We start from the raw sequence: 20,237 nt of genomic DNA, 5'->3' as shown, positions 1-20,237 counted from the left end.
ATATTTTTTGTTAAAGAGCAAATAGATAATTAAGGATAAACACTAGAGGTCTTAATAACGAAAGGCTCAATAAAGTTTTGTCGTTGAATTTGCTATGTCAAATACGTTTTATTTTTAAAAACCTGGTGTGATTACATATTTACAGATTGCAATCAAACGTCCATGTGCGACCTTCTCGGATACGCGACATGCTGTTCGAACCACTTAAATGTACTCAAAGCACTACTGAAAACTGGACCACCAAATCTTTGCATTTTTTGGGTGGATACTTAAAGCAAGTACCACTCTTCTGTACTAACATAGTAGCTTATGCTCAGGCATGAACATTATACAATGAAATAGCCTTTAGTTTACAACTGGGCTAGTTTGGAGTTCGGACAAATTGGTTTCGCTACGCTTTTATTTTTACTTAATCGAGTCGTCAAACCTTATTTCATAATGCAAGGTTGCAAAACTACTGCTTCTATGTTCACAAAAAGATTGGCTCTAAAATATATACAATTCTACTAAACTATAAACCTTGCAATGTTGTTTGCATTGTAATCAAACTTCAATTTGCGATCAAAAATCTCGCCAGTTTATACATGAAACTAATTAAGGAAGGAAGTTTTTTTTAAGCAAATTACCTAAAAAGACAGGGAAATTAGCTTATCCTGATGTTATTCGTGTCGCAATTACAGTTTTATCATTGTCCGACCTACCGATGTACACTTTTACAAGGCTGGTGATTTGTGCTTTTGCAAGACATTTTAGAGATTAGAGTACTCAAGGTACCTGCACACACACACACACACACAAAATAAAATCGGTGGGAAAATAATTAAGCCGGCCGGCAAAGATGAACCGCTGGGCCAAGCAAGTCAGTTGTCTTTTAATTCTTTTAATTAATGTTCGTATGCTGCAGAGATTGACTCTTTACATTTTCCGTTAGGGACTACCTCATTGGAATTCTGCGGAAGGGCTGTTTCGTTATTCCATGGTGTGTCGTTAGTGTAATACCTGCAACAGTAATGTATAAGAGACAAAAATATTAGTAAAGCACATATATTCATTACAAAAGACTCAAGCTGGGGTAAGTAGCATTAAGGTTCATTTTACCTGGAAGAGGGATCCTCCGGCTTTACCGTGACGAAAGAGGTTTACTTATGAAAATTTATCTCACTGCTAAAACTTTCCAATTATTGGCATCATAAATGAAAGGCGGGGTGCACAGCTAAAATAGGTTTGAAACTTCTTGCCTTGATGAGCTATGGAATCTCGGTCTTCCCTCTTTGGTGCGAGTTCAGAACCAGTGTACTACTGTAATTCAGTCAGTGTTCGCGAAAAGCCCTCTAGTTACAGTCAAGACTCCATACACAATCCACAATTTGTAGTTTTCAGTGTTTTTGATCAATTCTCAGATCTAGATCTCCGCCATAATATTTTTAATCCGATTATCTTTATATCAAACAAAAAACTATCCTGGACTGTTTGTCAGTTTCGTTTCATATCTGAAATTCCCTTCCCTTTATATTCAGAAAGAAAAGATTTTGTCAGCAAACCCTCACGTTCATATTGAGTGGTAGCAAATAAAAGAATATTCAATTATTTGTACCTCACATATCAGAAAAAAAGAGAAAAGAGTTAAAATCATTCTTTTTACGGTAGGGATACGGCACTTTAACGTTTTTTTTTTCAAATGCAAAGCCCCACATATGCATGGGTTGTAATTTAGACTGATAACGACAGAAGTGTGGTCGAATAAATGAGGTGTTTAGTATCTTCGATGTTTAAAAGCGGTTAATTGATATTTTACCACAGTCATAGTAAAAGCTGACTTCAGGTGTAGTCAATAATGTGGTAAATACTGCTTTCTATTTGGTACTAGTAAAAGTACCAAATGCACCCAAGTTGATAAAACTGCAATATAAAAAGACCTGGCAGATTTCCTATGGCCCTAATTGTCACAAAACAATTACCTTCACTTTTCTTCACCAAAGTGAAATGACACGTCATCCCCAATCAGCATGAAAGGTGCCCACTGCCTCACTTCAGGGAAACCGTTATTTCGCATCCACTTCATGGCCCGGTGAAGACATTCGCTTGCACTTTCTCCTTGGACAAGGTTTTCGTAGAATCTTCTCATGAACTGCTCTGTTGCGTCGTCTTGTAAGGCCCACAATGCCACCAACACTGAGCGTGCACCCGATCCTAAGAATGCTCGAGCGATTCCAACAACGCCCTCTGTTTTGATCTGTCCACGTGCGGTATGGCAACAGCTAAGGACCACCAGTTTGGCTGAGAGTCTAACTTGTGAAATGTCAGTCATTGACAGTAAGTAGTCTGCTTCATGTGGAGGACGCATTGCGGAGTCAGGGGGGGTAAGAGCAATTTCTCCTCTTTCGGCATCACCATGAGCAGCGATATGTACGAAACTCACTGAGGGTATTCTCTGAAGGACTGCCTGCTTTGTTGCTTGCTCTCCTATTAAAAGGTGAGATTGAGGTAGTAGTCTTGCAATCATCTCTGCTTCTGCTTTTGCGCCAGGTAATGGACAGAGATACCTTGACTCTCCCTTGAAATACACATTCATCAGATTTGGCTCACCCACAATCAATGCACCAGTTTGGCTGTGACAGTCCGCTGGACTGTCCAGAATGAGCTTGAGAGTCGTTAAAGAAGGGACAATGCGTATCCTGAAAGAATCTGATAAACAGCGGTTACTTTCATCAGGTAATGCTGCAAAAGGAACTTGGAAGAAACAGTTATCAGGAACAACAATAATTTCAGATCCTTCTAGCAAGTCACGTACGGGAGCAATCAACATGTCGTAAACCTGAGAAAGTGTTGGCGGATCAGGGCCCGTGTATACTTCTTCTTCATCTAAAAGAGGACGCTGGTTGGCGAATGAAGAGAAGAGTGATCGGTCTTCGCATTGCTCTTGAGGTAAAACGTAAAACTTTCTTAAGAAGCTTTTTTTTCCAAACAGGTCATACACAGAGATTTTGCCGTGCTTGCTAACATAGCTTTCACAAACTTCCTTGCTTCGGAAAGCTACCGGTTTGCTTTGTTTCAAAACCCACAAAAATATATTGTCACCGTAGTCATAGGAGATGTAGAGGCAGGTGCTCTTGTCATTTTTCTTAATTACTTCTTCGATGCCAACAAACGATTGTGGGTTGATGGATATTTCTCTTTCAATGGAGTAGCGATTTGACATAAGTTTTGCTAGAGCTCTGGCCCGTCCAAGTTCAGCAACGTGTAAAGCTTCATAGGGTTTCCCACTAGAACAACTCAATGAACAAAACAGCCGATAGGGAGACGCGTGTTCGTCAAAAAATGATATATTGCGGCAATCTTTGCTTCCTAGAGAATTAAGCATTTTTTCGCAAATTTGAATGCTTGTCCAAAGATTGGATAAGGCTTCAGATTTGTTTCCTGTTATTTTAAAAGAACAATCATTTAGACCAAGGGACGTTTTAAATTGCAAATCGATGTTTCCAGTCCCCCTGCTAATTTCAAGAGCATTCTCAAAATATTTTTGAGCCTTCTCACATTCACCAGCCTCGAATATCAAAGTTCCTAGATATATGTAACATGCCGCTTCTCCGTCTTTGTTACCGATTTCGGTCTGTATGGTAAGTCCTTCATGAAGATATTCTTCAGCCTTGGCATATTCTCCAATATATGAAAACAGAGCTCCTAGGTTTGTAAAGCATGTCGCTTCTCCTAGTCTGTCGCCAATTTCTGTGCTGATGGAAAGTGCTTTATGAAGATATTCTTCAGCCTTGGCATGTTCTCCGACAGACTGAAACACAGCTCCTAGGTTTCTGTAGCATGACGCTACTCCGTCTTTGTCGCCAATTTCTGTGTTGATGGTAAGTGCTTTATGAAGATATTCTTCAGCCTTGGCATATTCTCCGACAGAGTGAAACACAACTCCTAGGTTTCCGTAGCATGACGCTTCTCCGTGTTTGTCGCCAATTTCTGTGTTGATGGTAAGTGCTTTATGATGATATTCTTCAGCCTTGGCATATTCTCCAATATACATAAACAGAACTCCTAGGTTTGTGAAGTATGTCGCTTCTCCTAGTCTGTCGCCAATTTCTGTGCTGATGGAAAGTGCTTTATGAAGATATTCTTCAGCCTTGGCATATTCTCCGACAGATAGAAACACATTTCCTAGGTTCATGTAGCATGACGCTACTCCGTGTTTGTCGCCAATTTTTGTATTGATGATAAGTGTTTTATGAAGACATTCTTCAGCCTTGGCATATTCTCCGACAGATCGAAACAGTAGGTTTATGTAGCATGACGCTACTCCGTGTTTGTCGCCAATTTTTGTCATGATGATAAGTGCTTTATGAAGATATTCTTCAGCTTTGGCATACTCTCCAATAGATTGAAACATACTTCCTAGGTTTATGTAGCATGACGCTACTCCGTGTTTGTCGCCAATTTTTGTCTTGTTGATAAGTGTTTCATGAAGATATTCTTCAGCCTTGGCATATTCTCCGACAGATAGAAACAGATTTCCTAGGTTTCCGTAGCATGACGCTTCTTTGTCTTTGTCGCCAATTTCTGTGGTGATGGTAAGTGCTTTATGAAGATATTCTTCAGCCTTGGCATATTTTCCGACAGATTGAAACATATTTCCTAGGTTCATGTAGCATGACGCTTCTACGTCTTTGTCGCCAATTTCTGTGGTGATGTTAAGTTCTTTATGAATATATTCTTCAGCCTTGGCATATTTTCCGACAGATTGAAACACTTTTCCTAGGTTCATGTAGCATGACGCTTCTCCGTGTTTGTCTTCGATTTCCTTGTAAACGCAGAGTGCAATTTTGAGGAATGCTTGTGCTTCCTGGTATTCACTTTTTCGGAAGTACAGTTTTGATAACATCAAGGCTGTGTTACCTTCTTCTTCTTTTCTCTTACGATTACGAAGTAGGACTAAAAGCTTTTTGCCAGATTCTATAGCTGGTGAAAGTTTCGTAATAGCAGCATTTCCACAAAACAGCTTCTTATACAGCGCTATACTCAATATTGTGGCATGTTCATGTTCGTTTTCTAAGGTTTTGTTGTTTAGTAGTATTAAGCACTCGTTCCACAGCTTGATAGCCTGGACAACTCGTTTAGTGTTTGAAAGAAAATCTGCGGCAATCATGCCATGGTGAATAGCTTCTTGAACCTTGACCATATGGGTCTGTTTTGAAACATAAACAGGTAAAAAAACAAGACCAGAATAATTAGCGAATAGCTCTACGGAAATAAAGTTAATCTTAAATAAAAAAAATAAGAAAGCCAGTTAGAAACGTTATAATAATAAGCTTTTGGCTTAATAAATAGCTACGAAAACATTAACTTATATGTAACGACTCTCTGGTCTGGTCAGGTGTCATTTAAGAGTGTAAATTAAGCTGATGCTGTCGTAGCTGTGATTCCACGAAACATTCTGTTTCGGTTACATGGACTTACCCAGGAATACACAGTTACGAAAGATTTCGATTACCCGAATCGTCAAAATAAAGCTACTTACATTTAAAAGCAGTTAACTTGTTGAAGTAAATGATCATGAATTCTGTTTGTTGAAATTTAAGTCTATAGAGCGTGTATCCGCAGTCTTGTATTTACAAGAAATCTTTTAGTTTTCAGGTTTCTTTGCATTTTTGAAAAACGGGGTTTCTCTTGCAGAATTTTAAGTTACGAACAACTATTTTGGAAGAATTAAAAGAACGCATAAAAGGTTGAAAGGCATGTGACATACATTAAAATTCCTAACATTGGTAAGCTTGCATTATCTCATTAAAATTCGATGGCGTTTATATTGTAATATTAAGTGGCAAACAATATGTTTAGTAATTTAATTGATAAGTAAAGTTGGGAATCTCCTCTGAAAGGCTCGGCAGATCTTGCCGAGATCTCCTGCTTATGTATAGCTACAAAAACCAAATGTACAATATTATTTTTTACAATATTGGGCGAATAAAATAAAAATAATAATCAACCTGAATAATAATATTTCATACATACATACATACATTTTATTGAATACATATCCATCTGGGTTCTTCAGTGATCAATAAGGATTGCATGCATATAATAATGATTTAAGACTATAAAGAAAACCTATCAGTAGAACGCGAAATAATTATGTACAGGAATATATTACATTTAAGTCTAAGAAAGAAGGAACTTTCTATAGCTAATTTGGTTTGAAAAGAGGAGGTTTTAAACTCGAAAGTAGGAAGTAAAGCTAAAGAAAACGACAACAAAATGGAGCGTCAAGGATTTTAAGTCCATAAATTCTTTTGAACGCACTAGGAGCTAAGCACTTCCGAAATCACTTGTCTTAATGTTATATCTTGCATGAAGGTCACATTTCATCGTCGCTTGAGGATCCTCGGGCAGAGCTTGTGATTGGGGGGTTTTAAAACAGCAGAAGTATCTAATTGCGTCACGAGTTGCCAACGACTGGCTAGTCCAACACCGCGGCAAAACGCAATGCGCATGAGCACAAAATTTGACATCCGGTCAGCTTTTTATTTCCGGTCTAGTATATAAACCAATTGCGTAAGCATAACATTGCCGTCGCACCAAGTTTAAAAGTAAAAAGGGGGAAACAGACAGAAAAAGGGGCGAAAAAACTCACTTCATTCGAAAGTTTAAATATTTTTTTAGCGTCAAACTTTTGCACCACATGGTTATCTGTTTGCACCAACGGTGAAAATGATGTTTGAAGTTTGCAGGTCGCGAGCGCTCGACAAGACGAATTTGTTGTTACTGGCTTTCTTGCATGCTACTGGTTTGGCATAAGTTAATTTGGGAGAAGGCGACAACTAAGAAAAGAATAACAATACTTATAAAAGAAACCAAAATAAAGACGTCATCATTATCATTAACACTAAAACCAGGAAATAAAATTTTAGTCCGTTTAATAATTTTTTAGTATCGGAGAAAACAAGAACTCAAAACAAAAGATGGGCGGGATTTAATAAGAAGTTCGACCTTGATGACTGCAGTCACGAACACCCGGAGTTTTCAGTGCCGGGAAACTAAACATGCCTATAAATGACTTTCATTCAAGAAAATGCCTATTTAATTCTTTTACATGGTTGTTTTTTGGTTGAAGACTTCAATAACTTCAGACTGTGCGGCTTGGCTGCATCTCATGTAAATACGAAACTTCCAGCTGCTAAATACATGGCATGAAAATTTCGACTTCTGAAAGCCATCGAACCAGCTTTCGCTCTCTGATTCTGAGAATGAAAAAAATTAATAGAGTTGTCAACTTGCTGCCATCCTCAACAGTATAATTACGCTAATGTTTCATTGCAATCAACTCAGAAGAGTTTCGTTTCAAAACACGGTAAAACTCACTGGTAAATAAAACTACAAAGCGATTGTGTGTTGTCGTTTTCCAAATGAAGCTCGAATCGGCTTTAAGACATGAAGACTGAGAAACTGAAGAACTGAAAATTAGAACTACAAAACACCAACTTGCAATGATAGCTTTTTAAGTCTTAGTTTAAGCTTAGTTAAGTGAAAAATAACAGTCAAAAACTTTGTTTTCGTGAATGAAAATCAGTTTACGTGACGCTCTAGCCAAAACAACGAGTATGGCCAATGTGCGAGCCAGCGAGCCAGCGAGCCAAACGTGCGAGCCATGCGAGCCATGCGAGCCAAACGTGCGAGCCTTGCGAGCCACTGAAAAACACCGACACGATCGCCTTTGCAGTCTTTCTTTTCGCAGTCTTTCCTCTCCCCTCTCCCGTAGCGAAAAGTACGAGATACAAACAATGGGAGTAATGAGCTAACATAATACATCGCACGTGTATCGACAGGTGCGTGCAGTACAGCCCAGTGGTACGACGCTATTACTGCATCCTTACTTTTACACATGATTAGCGCGCGCACATAAACAAAATGGCGACTTTTTCCATAAATCGTCATTTTGGCAGAAGCTAGTCCCGGGACTAGTCTCTTTGTTTGAAAGTAGCGATAAAATTCTTTCTATGTAAAAAAAAATAGGATTCCTATGTATGCTTTTATCATGAAACATACATCAAATTGCTCCTTGGCATCCATGCTTTACATTCATTGTTAAATTTTTACATGGCTTTCTCTCTGTTTATTTTTGCTTTTTTTTAATTTTTAGTAATTTTTAGTGATGTACTAGTGAGCAGCACACTTACACTTCCAGTGAACATTTACACTTGGAAGAAGAAGAAACCACGCTCGCCCGGGGCAACGAAAATTTTCGTGCCCCGGGCGGGAATCGAACTCGCGACCTTCCGCACACTAGATCGGACGTTCTAACCACTGAACCACCAGGCCTCTAGCGTTAGTGAAGAGACTGGCGCGAGTTAGATGATTTCAAAAACAAGATGGCGCCTACGATCGATCGATCGAGCGAGGGAAAACAGAGATAAACAGTGAGTAAAAACCGATTTTAATTGTGCTCCCTAGTATGAATTACATTTTTTTTCCAATTTTCAAAATTTTTGATGGCTCGCACATATGGCTCGTATGGCTCGCTGGCTCGCAGATTGTCATTACCCCAAAACAACACACTGAGTTATTATCACTTTACCTTTTCTGAATCTAATCGACTAATTGTTTCAGTGATCTGTTCCTGGTTATCCATAAAAGCAATTTCAATAACTACAAAATAGTCAAAAACACGAGCAGCATGAAGCAGAACAACTGAACCGCAAACACAGAATGAAGCCGAAAGCGCGCGGGAGACTTTGATCTGACTGGAAAGTGTGACTGAAAAAGAGACCGGAAATGCTCAACCTGGCGCATGCGTAGACGTTTTGCCGCGGTGTTGGCTAGTCCAGTCTTAAGATTTAGAAAAATCTCAGATTAAGTTCTTAGCACACATCCTTAGGTTGCCTGAAAGATTCAAGTGAAGTAACTGTTACGCACAGAGACGAAATTATTCGTGTGTAAATTTTACAAAATCGCTTATTTAAGGGGAAATGTATTTACACCAGACCCCGGTTGTTGCTATCTATCGGATAAATCACTGTCCAGCGGAGTAAAACAATCTTATTATCCCTGTGGATAGAGATTTACGCATTTGAACAACCGTGTCCAGCTCTTTTTTCATGTACCAACACGTAACACTTTGCTATTTTGAAGGAGCTTAAATCAAATGTTCCTTTATTCCACCGTAATGATCGTTATTATCTGGGAAAACTCATTCGGAAGACCGTCTTAGCTCAAAGTCAGTTGTCAGTCAAGTCCTTAAAAAATTATTCCCCTTGAACCAAAGTTCGAAGCAAAGCCAGCAGCCCTCATTAAAGGCCAGCGGGATGTGAAAAGCTCGTCGACAACGGATTGCAAGTTGCATAATTGAAGTAATATGATTATGTAAGCCTAAATGGCTCTGCTTTGGCCGAAAAAGGAAAAAAACACTAGGTCAGCTAGAAAGTGCCCCCAAAAGATGATTTAAATGAAGGTAATGTTTGTAAGACCTCATTTTTGTAGAACAGATACAAAGCAATTCAGTATCGTTTACCGAGGACCTAAAATCTGGAATTCGTTGCCTATTTCACTAATTAGTTCTCCTTCTATATTTGTTTTTTAAAAAAATTTAAAGAATTATCTCACTGATAGCCGATCTGTCGCTTAATTTTCTGATTTTGCTCACTCTGCACTCAGCCATGAATTTAGTTCATTAAGGCCAGAGGGATGTGAAGAGCTCATCGACAACGGATTGCAAATTGCATAATTGAAGTGATTTGATTATGTAAGCTTAAATGGCTCTGCTTTGGCCGAAAAAGGAAAAAAATACTAGGTCAGCTAGAAAGTGCCCCCTAAAAGATGATTTAAAGGAAGGTAACGCTTGTGGCCATTGCGGCGAAGCCTCGACCAAACTGACCGAATTGATCGCCGGGCTGGACAAGCTATTAGACCTAATAGCATTGATCGTTTAGCAGGGAAACCACACCATGACTCAGAATAAAATCTCTCTGCAAGCATTCTCTTCACAACTACTCGAGCAAAGAGCTTTATAGCGATACTGGGGAATTCGATCCCTTGATAATTGTTAGTGCAGTCTCTTTTGGCCGGCCTGTTTTTGCATAGTCTCCCTCGCAGCCGTTTTTTGGATGTCACGCAACGCTCTCCCAGTTTTTCTACAGAGTGACTATGTTTGCGTCTCTCATCATTGTGGTACCTTTTTTCCCTCTAGCACAGGCAGAGTATCACCATCCTGGCCGCGCGCTTTTCCAGGTGCAGGTACTCCAGGGCCTCTTTCAGCTCCACTTTAGTAGGTTCATTATCCAAAGTAAGCACGCTGTGGCGTTCAGTGCTTCCAAAGACACAATATTCTCTCTTGCAGACAGCTCAGGGTAATGTTCTACCCAGCGCTCCATCTGTTGCGCTCGGTCCTGGATTATCTCGCCCGTAGCAAAATTTAAAGGGGCTGTTTTTTTTCTGAGAACGACCAAGTGCCTGCTTGATTTCATCGTAAATATGGCCTTAATAATATGTCTTAACAGCAGAATGAATACTAGCACAGAGTTCAGGCCAGTATTTATTTGCACAGCGTCTGTTGCATCGTTGCACATTACTAATGCTGCCTCTAGAACCTGTAGATTTTGTTCACTTGGACAGGTCTTTTATCCAATTAACACTTTTCTCTTTTCTTCTATTGCTGGAGTTATTGTCTCTATATGCCCTCGCACAGTCTGCAGATTTGTTTTTCTTCTTGCCGAAGTTGGGTATGGCTGATCCATTGACTGCATCCCTGAAGTAATCCAATCTTTCTTGGACTTTTCCAATTAATAGAGAGGCTGGGGGACAGATTTCTCAAGCGTAGTTATGAACTCCTTCACTTCCTGTGCATAGTGAGTCTTGCTGACGTCAAGGCATGGTTTGCACACAGTCTTTGTGTGGTAGATTCTCTTTGCTTGTAGTTTGACTACACCAGGGAATGGTCAGTGTCATCTTCTGAGCTGTCATGAAGGCTACGTGTAAGCTTGATGCACGATAGGATAGCTCGCCTTGTGAGGATGTATTCGAGATAATGCCAATGTTTTGGGTAATATGAATCGGATATCCTCTTGTGCGATCGGATGATGGAATCATCCGAGTGAAAATGAAGCCCAAGAGGTTAAGTGGTGTGTCAGAGGAGGGTGATTGGTCCTTTTCATGTGTATGCAGGCGTCTGTCGTTAAGCTTCGAATTTCCACTGAGTGTATTTTATTTACCTTCTAATGAGTTTGCGCCATCTGGTGAATCTCTACTGTTATATGTGATAATGGTCAACTACACATACACATACCATTATTGAACTTTTTTAAAAAAAATAGTTCATGTGTCAGTGGTCTGAGCGTATGTATCTTTCTGGCTTTGTGGCTTTGTGTGTTCGGATGTCTGTGGCAGGGACCAATAAGGTTGACGGTGCTATGAGTTGATGCTGGGAACCAATGAGATTTTGGCACTTAAACATGACATTGCTAAAGGTCAAACAAGGGCACTTTCAGACCGCTACCTTGATTCTTCACAATTTTTTCGTCTTTTATTACGGCTAAAGGTTTTTAGAAGCATAACATTCGAATATCTTCATGATTAATTAAAAACACTCAGTACAGTGATGCATTTGTTTAACGGTTCCAGTATTTTCGTGTGGGTGCTGCTTTAAGACATTTCTGACCTAATTCGGCTATCGCGAACGGTACAGCGCACGTATTTCATAATTTATGAGTTCTGTTTCACCTGCTTCAAGGTAGAGTATAAAAGATCGTATATTTTTTCAAAGTTCTTTTAACGAAACAATAACTGATATTTAGATATGGACTTAAATTCGGAAGTACATGTGTGCAGCCTATAAATTGTGGTTTTAGAAGTTTAAAAGGCAGTTTGTTTTTTTGTTTGAAAGCTGTACCGAGTAAGTTAATCCTGTATTAAAGCTTTATTCTCTCGCTTACAAAGTTCAACAGACCTTCTTCGTTCCAGCAAAAAAACATGAGTTAAGTGAACAACATCATACATGCTTGCTGCTTAAGAGTCATTATAGTTATTGAAACGTATTTTATTCAGTAAAGATGCGTAACTTAAGTAGAAACAATAGCGTTAGGGAATAAAAATTTGAAGAAGCTAGTTGACAAAATAATTAGATATTGTTTTAGTAAGTGGAATAACATGATATTTTAATATTAGAAATATATTTCGGTAGTTTGATAATGTTATGGGAAGTAAATAAATGTAAAGCTATCGACCTTAACGTTGCATGAAGCATGTTGTAAAGCCGAGGTAATTTCTTAAAATCGTTTGAGCAAATTTTCCAGTAAACAATCTGCGTTTTTTCACGTACGAATTGTAAAAGGGACAAAGTGCAACATCTTCACGTGCAAATTGTGTCCATGAGTTATTTTTAAATCCTCCATGCTGGATTACTGTGTGATGACTCGAATTCTCTCACGTACGAACCACGAAAAGGGCAAAGTCCAACACTTTCACGTGCAAACTGTAATAATAGTAATAATAGTAACTTGAACGTATGAAGACCTCTTTAGCTTTGTAACCAGTGCCTTAAGTAAAGGCTCTTTTTTTTAAGAAACAATAACTTATAACACTTGTAGAATCAAGTCGTCAGAGTTAAAGACTGTTTCATTTTAAAGTATAGAATCGCACGTGACAACCTCGTGAATAATGATGATGCAACCAACTACAACAATGATGAAAAACGTGACATTTCTTCGCTATTTGGTATTCGACGAGCTTCATTATCTTAAGGCACCATGAAGAAACCATGAAACTTTTGAGTCTTCCCTCTAAGCAACGTTCGGTGAGTTGATATACATGGCTTTAACAATTTGTTTATTTTGCACCAAATGTTCGAAGGAAAGACTAAGAAAAGTGAATCTATAGTATGGTGATCGACTCAGCTGTCCCCAGCGTTTCTTGTTTTCATTAATGTACAACAATACCCAATTTCGCACAAAAATAATCTAAATTTAGGATTAAAACAGTAGCTTGTTGATACGTTTACACTGAAGCATTCAAAATAGCTCGTGCACGTTAAACGTGCCTATGTTAGAAAATAAAGGCTAACGTCTCCTCTCTGCAATATTATCAGTAGTATAGTAGAAATGAAATGGACCCGCTTTTTGCGGAGAAATCGCATTCACTTGCGGAGGGATGCAGTAACGCTGATAACGTCATAACCCTTTGTCTTTATCCCATGATTAAAATACCGAGGAATCTCATTAAGATAAGGTTATGCGCTTTTTTAGGTGACTCTTTCCTTTGGACAGGTTTTCTGGTAATTTCTAGGTCGATGGAGGCCCTGCTTTTGTTCCTTGACTAAAAACTAAGAAAACTATTCATTGGTTGGTATATGTTGTCACTTAGTCGTTACGTAATTATGCAGGTTCTACTGGCTGCCGCTTTCATTGTCCAACAAATTGTTCAAATCCCAGCTCATTGATTCTTGGCTCCTAAATCGTGCAAATTTAATGAGAACAAAAGGCAAAATATCTCTTTCTACCACGAAAAACAATTTTCACTTTCCTCCCTATTTTTCTTTTCCACATTACAATAGACCTTTGTCACGCGGCGGCCATTTTGTCTCAGGAGATTTAAAAGCTTTGTTTATACACGGCTAGCCTCGCTCTCTCTACGAGGCTAGCCGTGCATAAACAAAGCTTTTAAATCTCCTGAGACAAAACGGCCGCCGCGTGACAAAGGTCTATTGCTTTCCTACCACCACCACCACCACATTTCTATTGTTTTCATCCACCACCAGGAAATAGATCCACTGGCAGAAAATAGAACTTGCATAATTATGTGACGAGGCCTTCATAGACTGTAATGCCGGGTTAGCGCGCGCTCTTCAATTTTGGAATAACGTCGTGGAGCGTCTTACCTTAGGTAGCGTGTACATATTGTAACGGTTCTAACCACTTGGTCAGTTGCCCTGACGAAGTCTTTTAATAAAGACGAAATATCGGCAAGAGTCGTTTTTTCCAGTCTTTTGACCTTATTCTGGAATTATCATCCTGACTTTGGATGTTGTTTGATGTACTATTATCCATGTCATATACTACTATTATCCATGAGGTCCATATTTTGTCAACACACCATATTAAAGTCCTGGTTAAATTAGAAGCAACATTGGACCATGCTTTTAAACTATGTTTAAAACGCGGAGAGCGTGAGCAGTTCCGTAAGAGCAGTATGGTTTTTAGGGGATGTAAATAAAGAAATTCGGATCTAATTGTAATTATTGGTAATCCGCAGTCATCTTGAGGCGGATAACGATGGGTCTGCTTGGTGTTTTCTGCTCGATATTTCAGTTTCTGTGAAGTAAATGATTGACCAGAATTGAAAGGCATTCAGCAGGATTCTTTCATAAGAACCCAACGAATGTATTCTGTAAAACTTCTTTTGGAAAAGGAAAAATATTGCCATGCAATTTCTATAGCTTGAGAAAGGCTGAAGATTTCTAGATGATTGTTCCATTCATCTATATACGTTTCGAAGTGTTTTTATCAACTCCCTATATACGATTTTCGGAAGTTGACATATCACTTTCCAGATGTGGCCAGCACACAACAGTCACGGAAACAAGAAAATCCCTAGTTTTCTTAAACGATAAATAACAATAGCTAAGTGATCAGGAACCAAAGCGTAATAATGAGAAAACCTAATAAATTCCAAAAGCTAAATTTCACCGGAATAACCGTACAGAAAAAACGTTAATAAAGCTGCCTATTTTGGAACGCATGGTTAAGCTTAAATTAGCAGTCTTGATGGCCTTATACAAGTTTTAAGGTATTTAGGAGAAACCAGTCTCTGGGTGCCCCTGTTCTATGCAAACGGCTGACTCTTGTTTAAAAAGGCGATATAATTCCAAACATTCTTGAAATTGGACTCTCCCCGGTTGCTTCATTTATCCCTAAAACCCGGCCTTCAATTGGTTATTGTTTGCTTTCGTTTTGTAAACCCCTGCAAACTGTAAGTAAAACGTGGCATTGGTTATATATCGTGGGGCCAAACTATTCATGAGGTCAATATTGGAGGCCACACATCTTTATCTATCTTCACAACAATATTTGCAAAATTAAAGCGTGTTTTAGCAGCAGGCGGACGAAATCATTCGCTCATGAGCCTGAATGACTTACTCCATACTTTCTCTAGAGCTCTTGCAAAATTTTAGATATACAATGAGAACCAAGTCTCTTGTGAGAACTCAGCCTTTTATAGCATCATGATAACTTTTAGGTCCCATTAGAGCTTATTAGGAACAGTAATTTTGATTAGCAAGAATGTTCTGAGCAGTGGGTTTCATTAAAAGCCGCGAACCACAAAGAAACTGAATCTAATGCCTTCCGGACCTTGGTTGTAACGAGGTTTGGTGTTTTTTATAACTGTATGAAAACTGTATCCTACTGATTTATTTTAAATTTTTGCCTTAAGTTTTTTTTTCTGCCGTTTTAAGAATAATTTCTATTAAGAATAATTACTTTCACTTTATGGACATTCAAGTCCTTTATTTAAAGATCTAAATGTTGTCAAGTTGTTTGACATTATCACCCTTCAACTTGCATTATTTATGTACAGCTTCTTCCTCTCCGAGGTACGCTTTAAGAAAAACCTCAATCTAATTCTTCTTGAAAACTACTGATAATTGTAAAGTATTTTAACACCATAATTCTTCTGCTTTCCGTTGTTTTTCTACTTTGACATCCTTAACTTTCTTTATTATTCATTCAGAATATTTCACCGATTCTGATTGGCTAAAAGCACAAGTTTAATTCGCCATAACCAGTTACTGATGACCAAATTTGGAAGAATTTTGACTTTAACGAGCAAATGACGTCAAAAATGCAGCGTTTACGCAGGTTAAGGCACCGTTAACCGAGGAGACCTGGGGACGAGGTTAGGTTGTTTCCGTTGTGAACTTGAAAAAATGGCGGACATTTTACTCGTTTCAAGAGTAAGAACTAGGCTAAAAAATAGCTAAAAACATTGCAAGAACAGCAAGAAGACAACTCGAAGGGCGACATCTGCTATTTGGAGAATATTTGCGGAGCTGGACAAACCTAAACGTACACTATCGGAGATGAACTGAACATCGATGGATCGATGGAGGTAAGCATGTTTTAGCTATGTTTTTAAACTAGGAATTATTTTGAATGAATAATAAAACAGTTATTGAATTCGGCTCTCATATCATATGAAGATTGAAGAATTGTGGAGATCTCGGAGGGTGTTATCCGAGACGGCCTACGGCCTCGACGGATAACACCCTCCTCGATCTCCATAATTCTTCATAAGATACTCAGCCTCATTCATTAACTGTTAATTAATTTTTTTGTTTTGGTGTTGAGCGCGCATGCGCGCGTGTGTGTTTTGTGTTTCGGTGTGTGTGTGTGGTATCTTACCCAATTATTATAGATAAATCACCTACGTATGGCTGACATTTTTCCTTAATAATAATAATAATAATAATAATAATAATAATAATAATAATAATAATAATAATAATAATAATAATAATGGTTTATTAACAGATCCACAGATCTTTAGTTCCTATAGTTATTTGGGGCAGCAAGTAATCGGCTCCTGGGGGCAGCCTGTACTCCTCGGCCATATTTCTGTATGCTGTTGGGAACAAATAAACTTGTTGTTGTTGTCCTGGTCAGGGTCGAGTTGTTTTAGCACGTCAGGGTAAAACTCTACTGAAGTCTAATTTTTCTCTGAGAGTTTGAATTTTAAATGCCTTAGGATGTAAAAAATTTAAAATTGTAAACAAACCTGAAAGAAACTTAACGCTTGAAGAAGGCGATTGACGCGATATTGTGCCTGCTCGGCGTTTTTACTCGATATTTCAGTTTCTGTGAAATAAAATATTGATCATAATCAGGAGGACATTTACCATAATTCTGTTGAAACTGAATGCAATTATCATGATTTTCGAGATTATATAATGACGGAAATTTTTGTAGAAATGATGCAATTTGAATTAAACAGTTTAAGATTATATAGAACAATTACATCAATCATTGTTGTACCCTTCTTTCATTTGATCTTCAGTTCGTTATTGCTTTTTGCAGACCACTTACCCAGTACAAAGGTTAACCACATAGCATAGCTACAAAGTAAGTTATGCTCAAGTATCTATAAACGATAAGGAAAAGAAAACAAATCTGTACTCACAGGAATCTTGATGTGTCCACTGCAGTTGTGTATGCTAGTTCATGGAAGCTCAGTTAAGGGGTGTGGCCTAGCTTTGCTTTAAGTAAGGAAATATATGGTATGACATCAGCGTTCGAAAATGAAACAATTCATCACTGGTCTTAAAATTAATGTGATAAATTTCCGATTATGGTAAGGTTTTAAAAACTTTAAATTATACGGAAGAGAAAGCAAATTGTTGTCACAGAGTTACGTACATGTCTACCGGAATGGCCAGAGAGGGAGTGTTTTGGAAGCATTGTAATGGGGGCATAGCTTATGCTTGAAGTAGGGATAAATATGGAAAAGCATAGCACAGCAAAGCATACATACATACATACATACATACATGTTTTTTATTTGGAGTGGGTTTCATCAAAAGCCGCAAACCACAAACAAACTGGATCTAATGCCTTCCGGACCTTGGTGGTAACGAGGTTTGGTGTTTTTTATAACTGTATAAAAACTGTATCCTACTGACTTATCTTAAATTTTTGTTTTAAGTTTTTTTTTCTGCCGTTTTAAGAATAATTTCTATTAAGAATAATTGCTTTCACTTTATGGACATTCAAGTCCCTTATTTAAAGATCTAAATGTTGTCAAGTTGTTTGACATTATCACCCTTCAACTTGCATTATTTATGTAATGCTTCTTCCTCTCCGAGTTTCGCTTTAAGAAAAACCTCAAGCTAATTCTTCTTGAAAACTACTGAAAATTGTAAAGTATTTTAACACCATAATTCTTCTGCTTTCCGTTGTTTCTCTACTTTGACATCCTTAACTTTCTTTATTTTGTTTGTTTTGGTGTTGAGTGGGCATGCGCGCGTGTGTTTTTTGTTTGGGTATGTGTGTGTGGTATCTGACCCAAATAATTGTAGATACCGTATTTATTCGATTAACCTCCCTGGGCGCTTATTAAATTTTCTGGACCTTGAGAGTGGGCACTTATTCGAGGTGGGCACTTATTCGAGGCTGGGCGCTTATTAAATTTTCACCATTTTAAGCAAGTGAAGTATGTTTATTTTGCAACAAAACAATAAAGTTAATAACAAAACGCGAAGAAGTAACAAAGCAAGGTTTCTGTAAAATACTCTGAAGAAAACTCCTTCCTCGGGGAAGTCTCTTATTAGAATTTATTCACTCAAGTGGGTGGGGTGGAGGTGAGCGCTTATTTGAGTTTGATTGGGAGGAGGAGGGGGTGGGCGCTTATTCGAGGCTCGGCGCTTATTTACTTTTTCTGCCTTTAGGAAGGGCGCTTATTCGAGGTTGGCGCTAATTCGAGGTTGGGCGCTTATTCGAATAAATACGGTAAATCACCTACGTAAGGCTGACATTTTTCTTAATAATAATAATAATAATAATAATAATAATAATAATAATAATAATAATAATAATAATGGTTTATTAACAGATCCACAGATCTTTAGCTCCTATAGTTATTTGGGGCAGCCTTTACTCCTCGGTCATATTTCTGTACACTGTTGGGAACAAATAAAGTTGTTGTTGTTGTCCTGGTCAGGGTCGAGTTGTTTTAGCACGTCAGGGTAAAACTTTATTGAAGTCTGATTCTTCTCTGAGAGTTTGAATTTTAAATGCTTTAGGATGTAAAAAATTTAAAATTGTAAACAAACCTGAAAGAAACTTAACGCTTGAAGGAGGCGATTGACGCGATATTGTGCCAGCTCGGCGTTTTTACTCGATATTTCAGTTTCTGTGAAATAAAATATTGATCCTAATCAGGAGGACATTCACCATAATTCTGTTGAAACTGAATGCAATTATCATGATTTTCGAGATTATATAATGACTGAAATTTTTGTAGAAATTACGCAATTTAAATAAAACAGTTGAAGATTATATAGAACAATTACAACAATCAGTGTTGTACCCTTCATTTATTGAATCTTCAGTTGGTTATTGCTTTTTGTCGACCACTTACGCAGTACAAAGGTTAACCACATAGCATAGCTACAAAGTAAGTTATGCTTAAGTATCTATAAATGAGAAGGAAAAGAAAACAAATCTGTACTCACAGGAATCTTGATGTGTCCACTGCAGCTGTGTATGCTAGTTCATGGAAGCTCAGTTGAGGGGTGTGGCCTAGCTTTGCTTCAAATAAGGAAATATATGGTATGACATCAGCGTTCGAAAATGAAACAACTCATCACTGGTCTTAAAATTAATGTGATAAATTTCGGATTATGGTAAGGTTTTAAAAACTATAAATTATAAGGAATAGAAACCAAATTGTTGTCACAGAGTTGCGTACATGTCTACTGGAATGGCCAGAGAGCGAGTGTTTTGGAAGCATAGTAATGGGGCATAGCTTATACTTGAAGTAGGGATAAATATGGCAAAGCATAGCATAGAATACATGCAGACATACATGTTTTTTATTTGGAGTCTTTTCAATAAATAGTATATCAACTATTTCCAAATAACTAAAATTAGAAACCATATATCGGTAACAAGTTAGCATGACGTCAGCGTTCAAAAACGAAACAATTGATCATTCTTTGACAACCTATCAACATCACATCGATTATGGTAAGGTTTACTTGATTAGTCCACAACGAAACAAAAGGTGTTAGGTTACCGAAATTGTTTGCCCTTTTTTTTGGTTCGCAGAAGTTGCTTTTCTGGAGGAGAGGAGCGACCCCCCTCCCCACCCCACACCGGCCATGCATATTTGGTCAATTTCAACAAGTGCCTTTATTAAAACGTGCGACACAAGTGTAGTTTTAAAGCTACAATGTTTAAAAATGCAAGCATGTTCGCTAGTAATTATTTCTGTTCAAAGCAGTTGTCTAATGGATATATTAGCGTCGGGACCCCTTCGATCCCTTCACCATGGCGGGCCGCGTTTTATAGACCTATTTGGCTATCGATCCCTTTAAGTTTGTATTTTCATGAAGTACTAGAGCAGTTAAAAAATGAAATTTACACAGATTTTCTCTTCGAAAAGGCTTTTCGTTTTGTGATACAGTACGCTTGAATTTCTAAGCTTTTGCGTGACACAGCATCGCAGCTGTCATGTTGGTTAAATAAGTGAATTATTTTAAG

The 20,237-nt window shown here is 38.1% G+C and overlaps 1 protein-coding gene and 1 non-coding gene across 2 annotated transcripts; both read right to left on the bottom strand.

Moving 5' to 3' along the window:
* Positions 1-834: 834 nt before the first annotated feature.
* LOC140950095 (tetratricopeptide repeat protein 28-like) lies at positions 835-2,814 on the bottom strand. Its single transcript, XM_073399274.1, has 2 exons — positions 1,959-2,814; positions 835-999 (listed from the first exon to the last, which is right to left on the bottom strand). Exon 1 carries the CDS (start codon positions 2,804-2,806, stop codon positions 1,961-1,963), a length of 846 nt encoding a protein of 281 aa, XP_073255375.1. The 5' UTR covers positions 2,807-2,814; the 3' UTR covers positions 835-999; positions 1,959-1,960.
* A 5,428-nt stretch (positions 2,815-8,242) lies between these two features.
* Positions 8,243-8,316, bottom strand: Trnat-agu (transfer RNA threonine (anticodon AGU)). The gene has a single exon. It is a non-coding gene; the product is annotated as a tRNA-Thr (tRNA).
* Positions 8,317-20,237: the final 11,921 nt, after the last annotated feature.

Source organism: Porites lutea, chromosome 10, assembly GCF_958299795.1.
Source record: "Porites lutea chromosome 10, jaPorLute2.1, whole genome shotgun sequence".
NCBI classification, from domain to species: domain Eukaryota; kingdom Metazoa; phylum Cnidaria; class Anthozoa; order Scleractinia; family Poritidae; genus Porites; species Porites lutea.
This window is presented reverse-complemented; position numbering and strand designations above follow the sequence as displayed.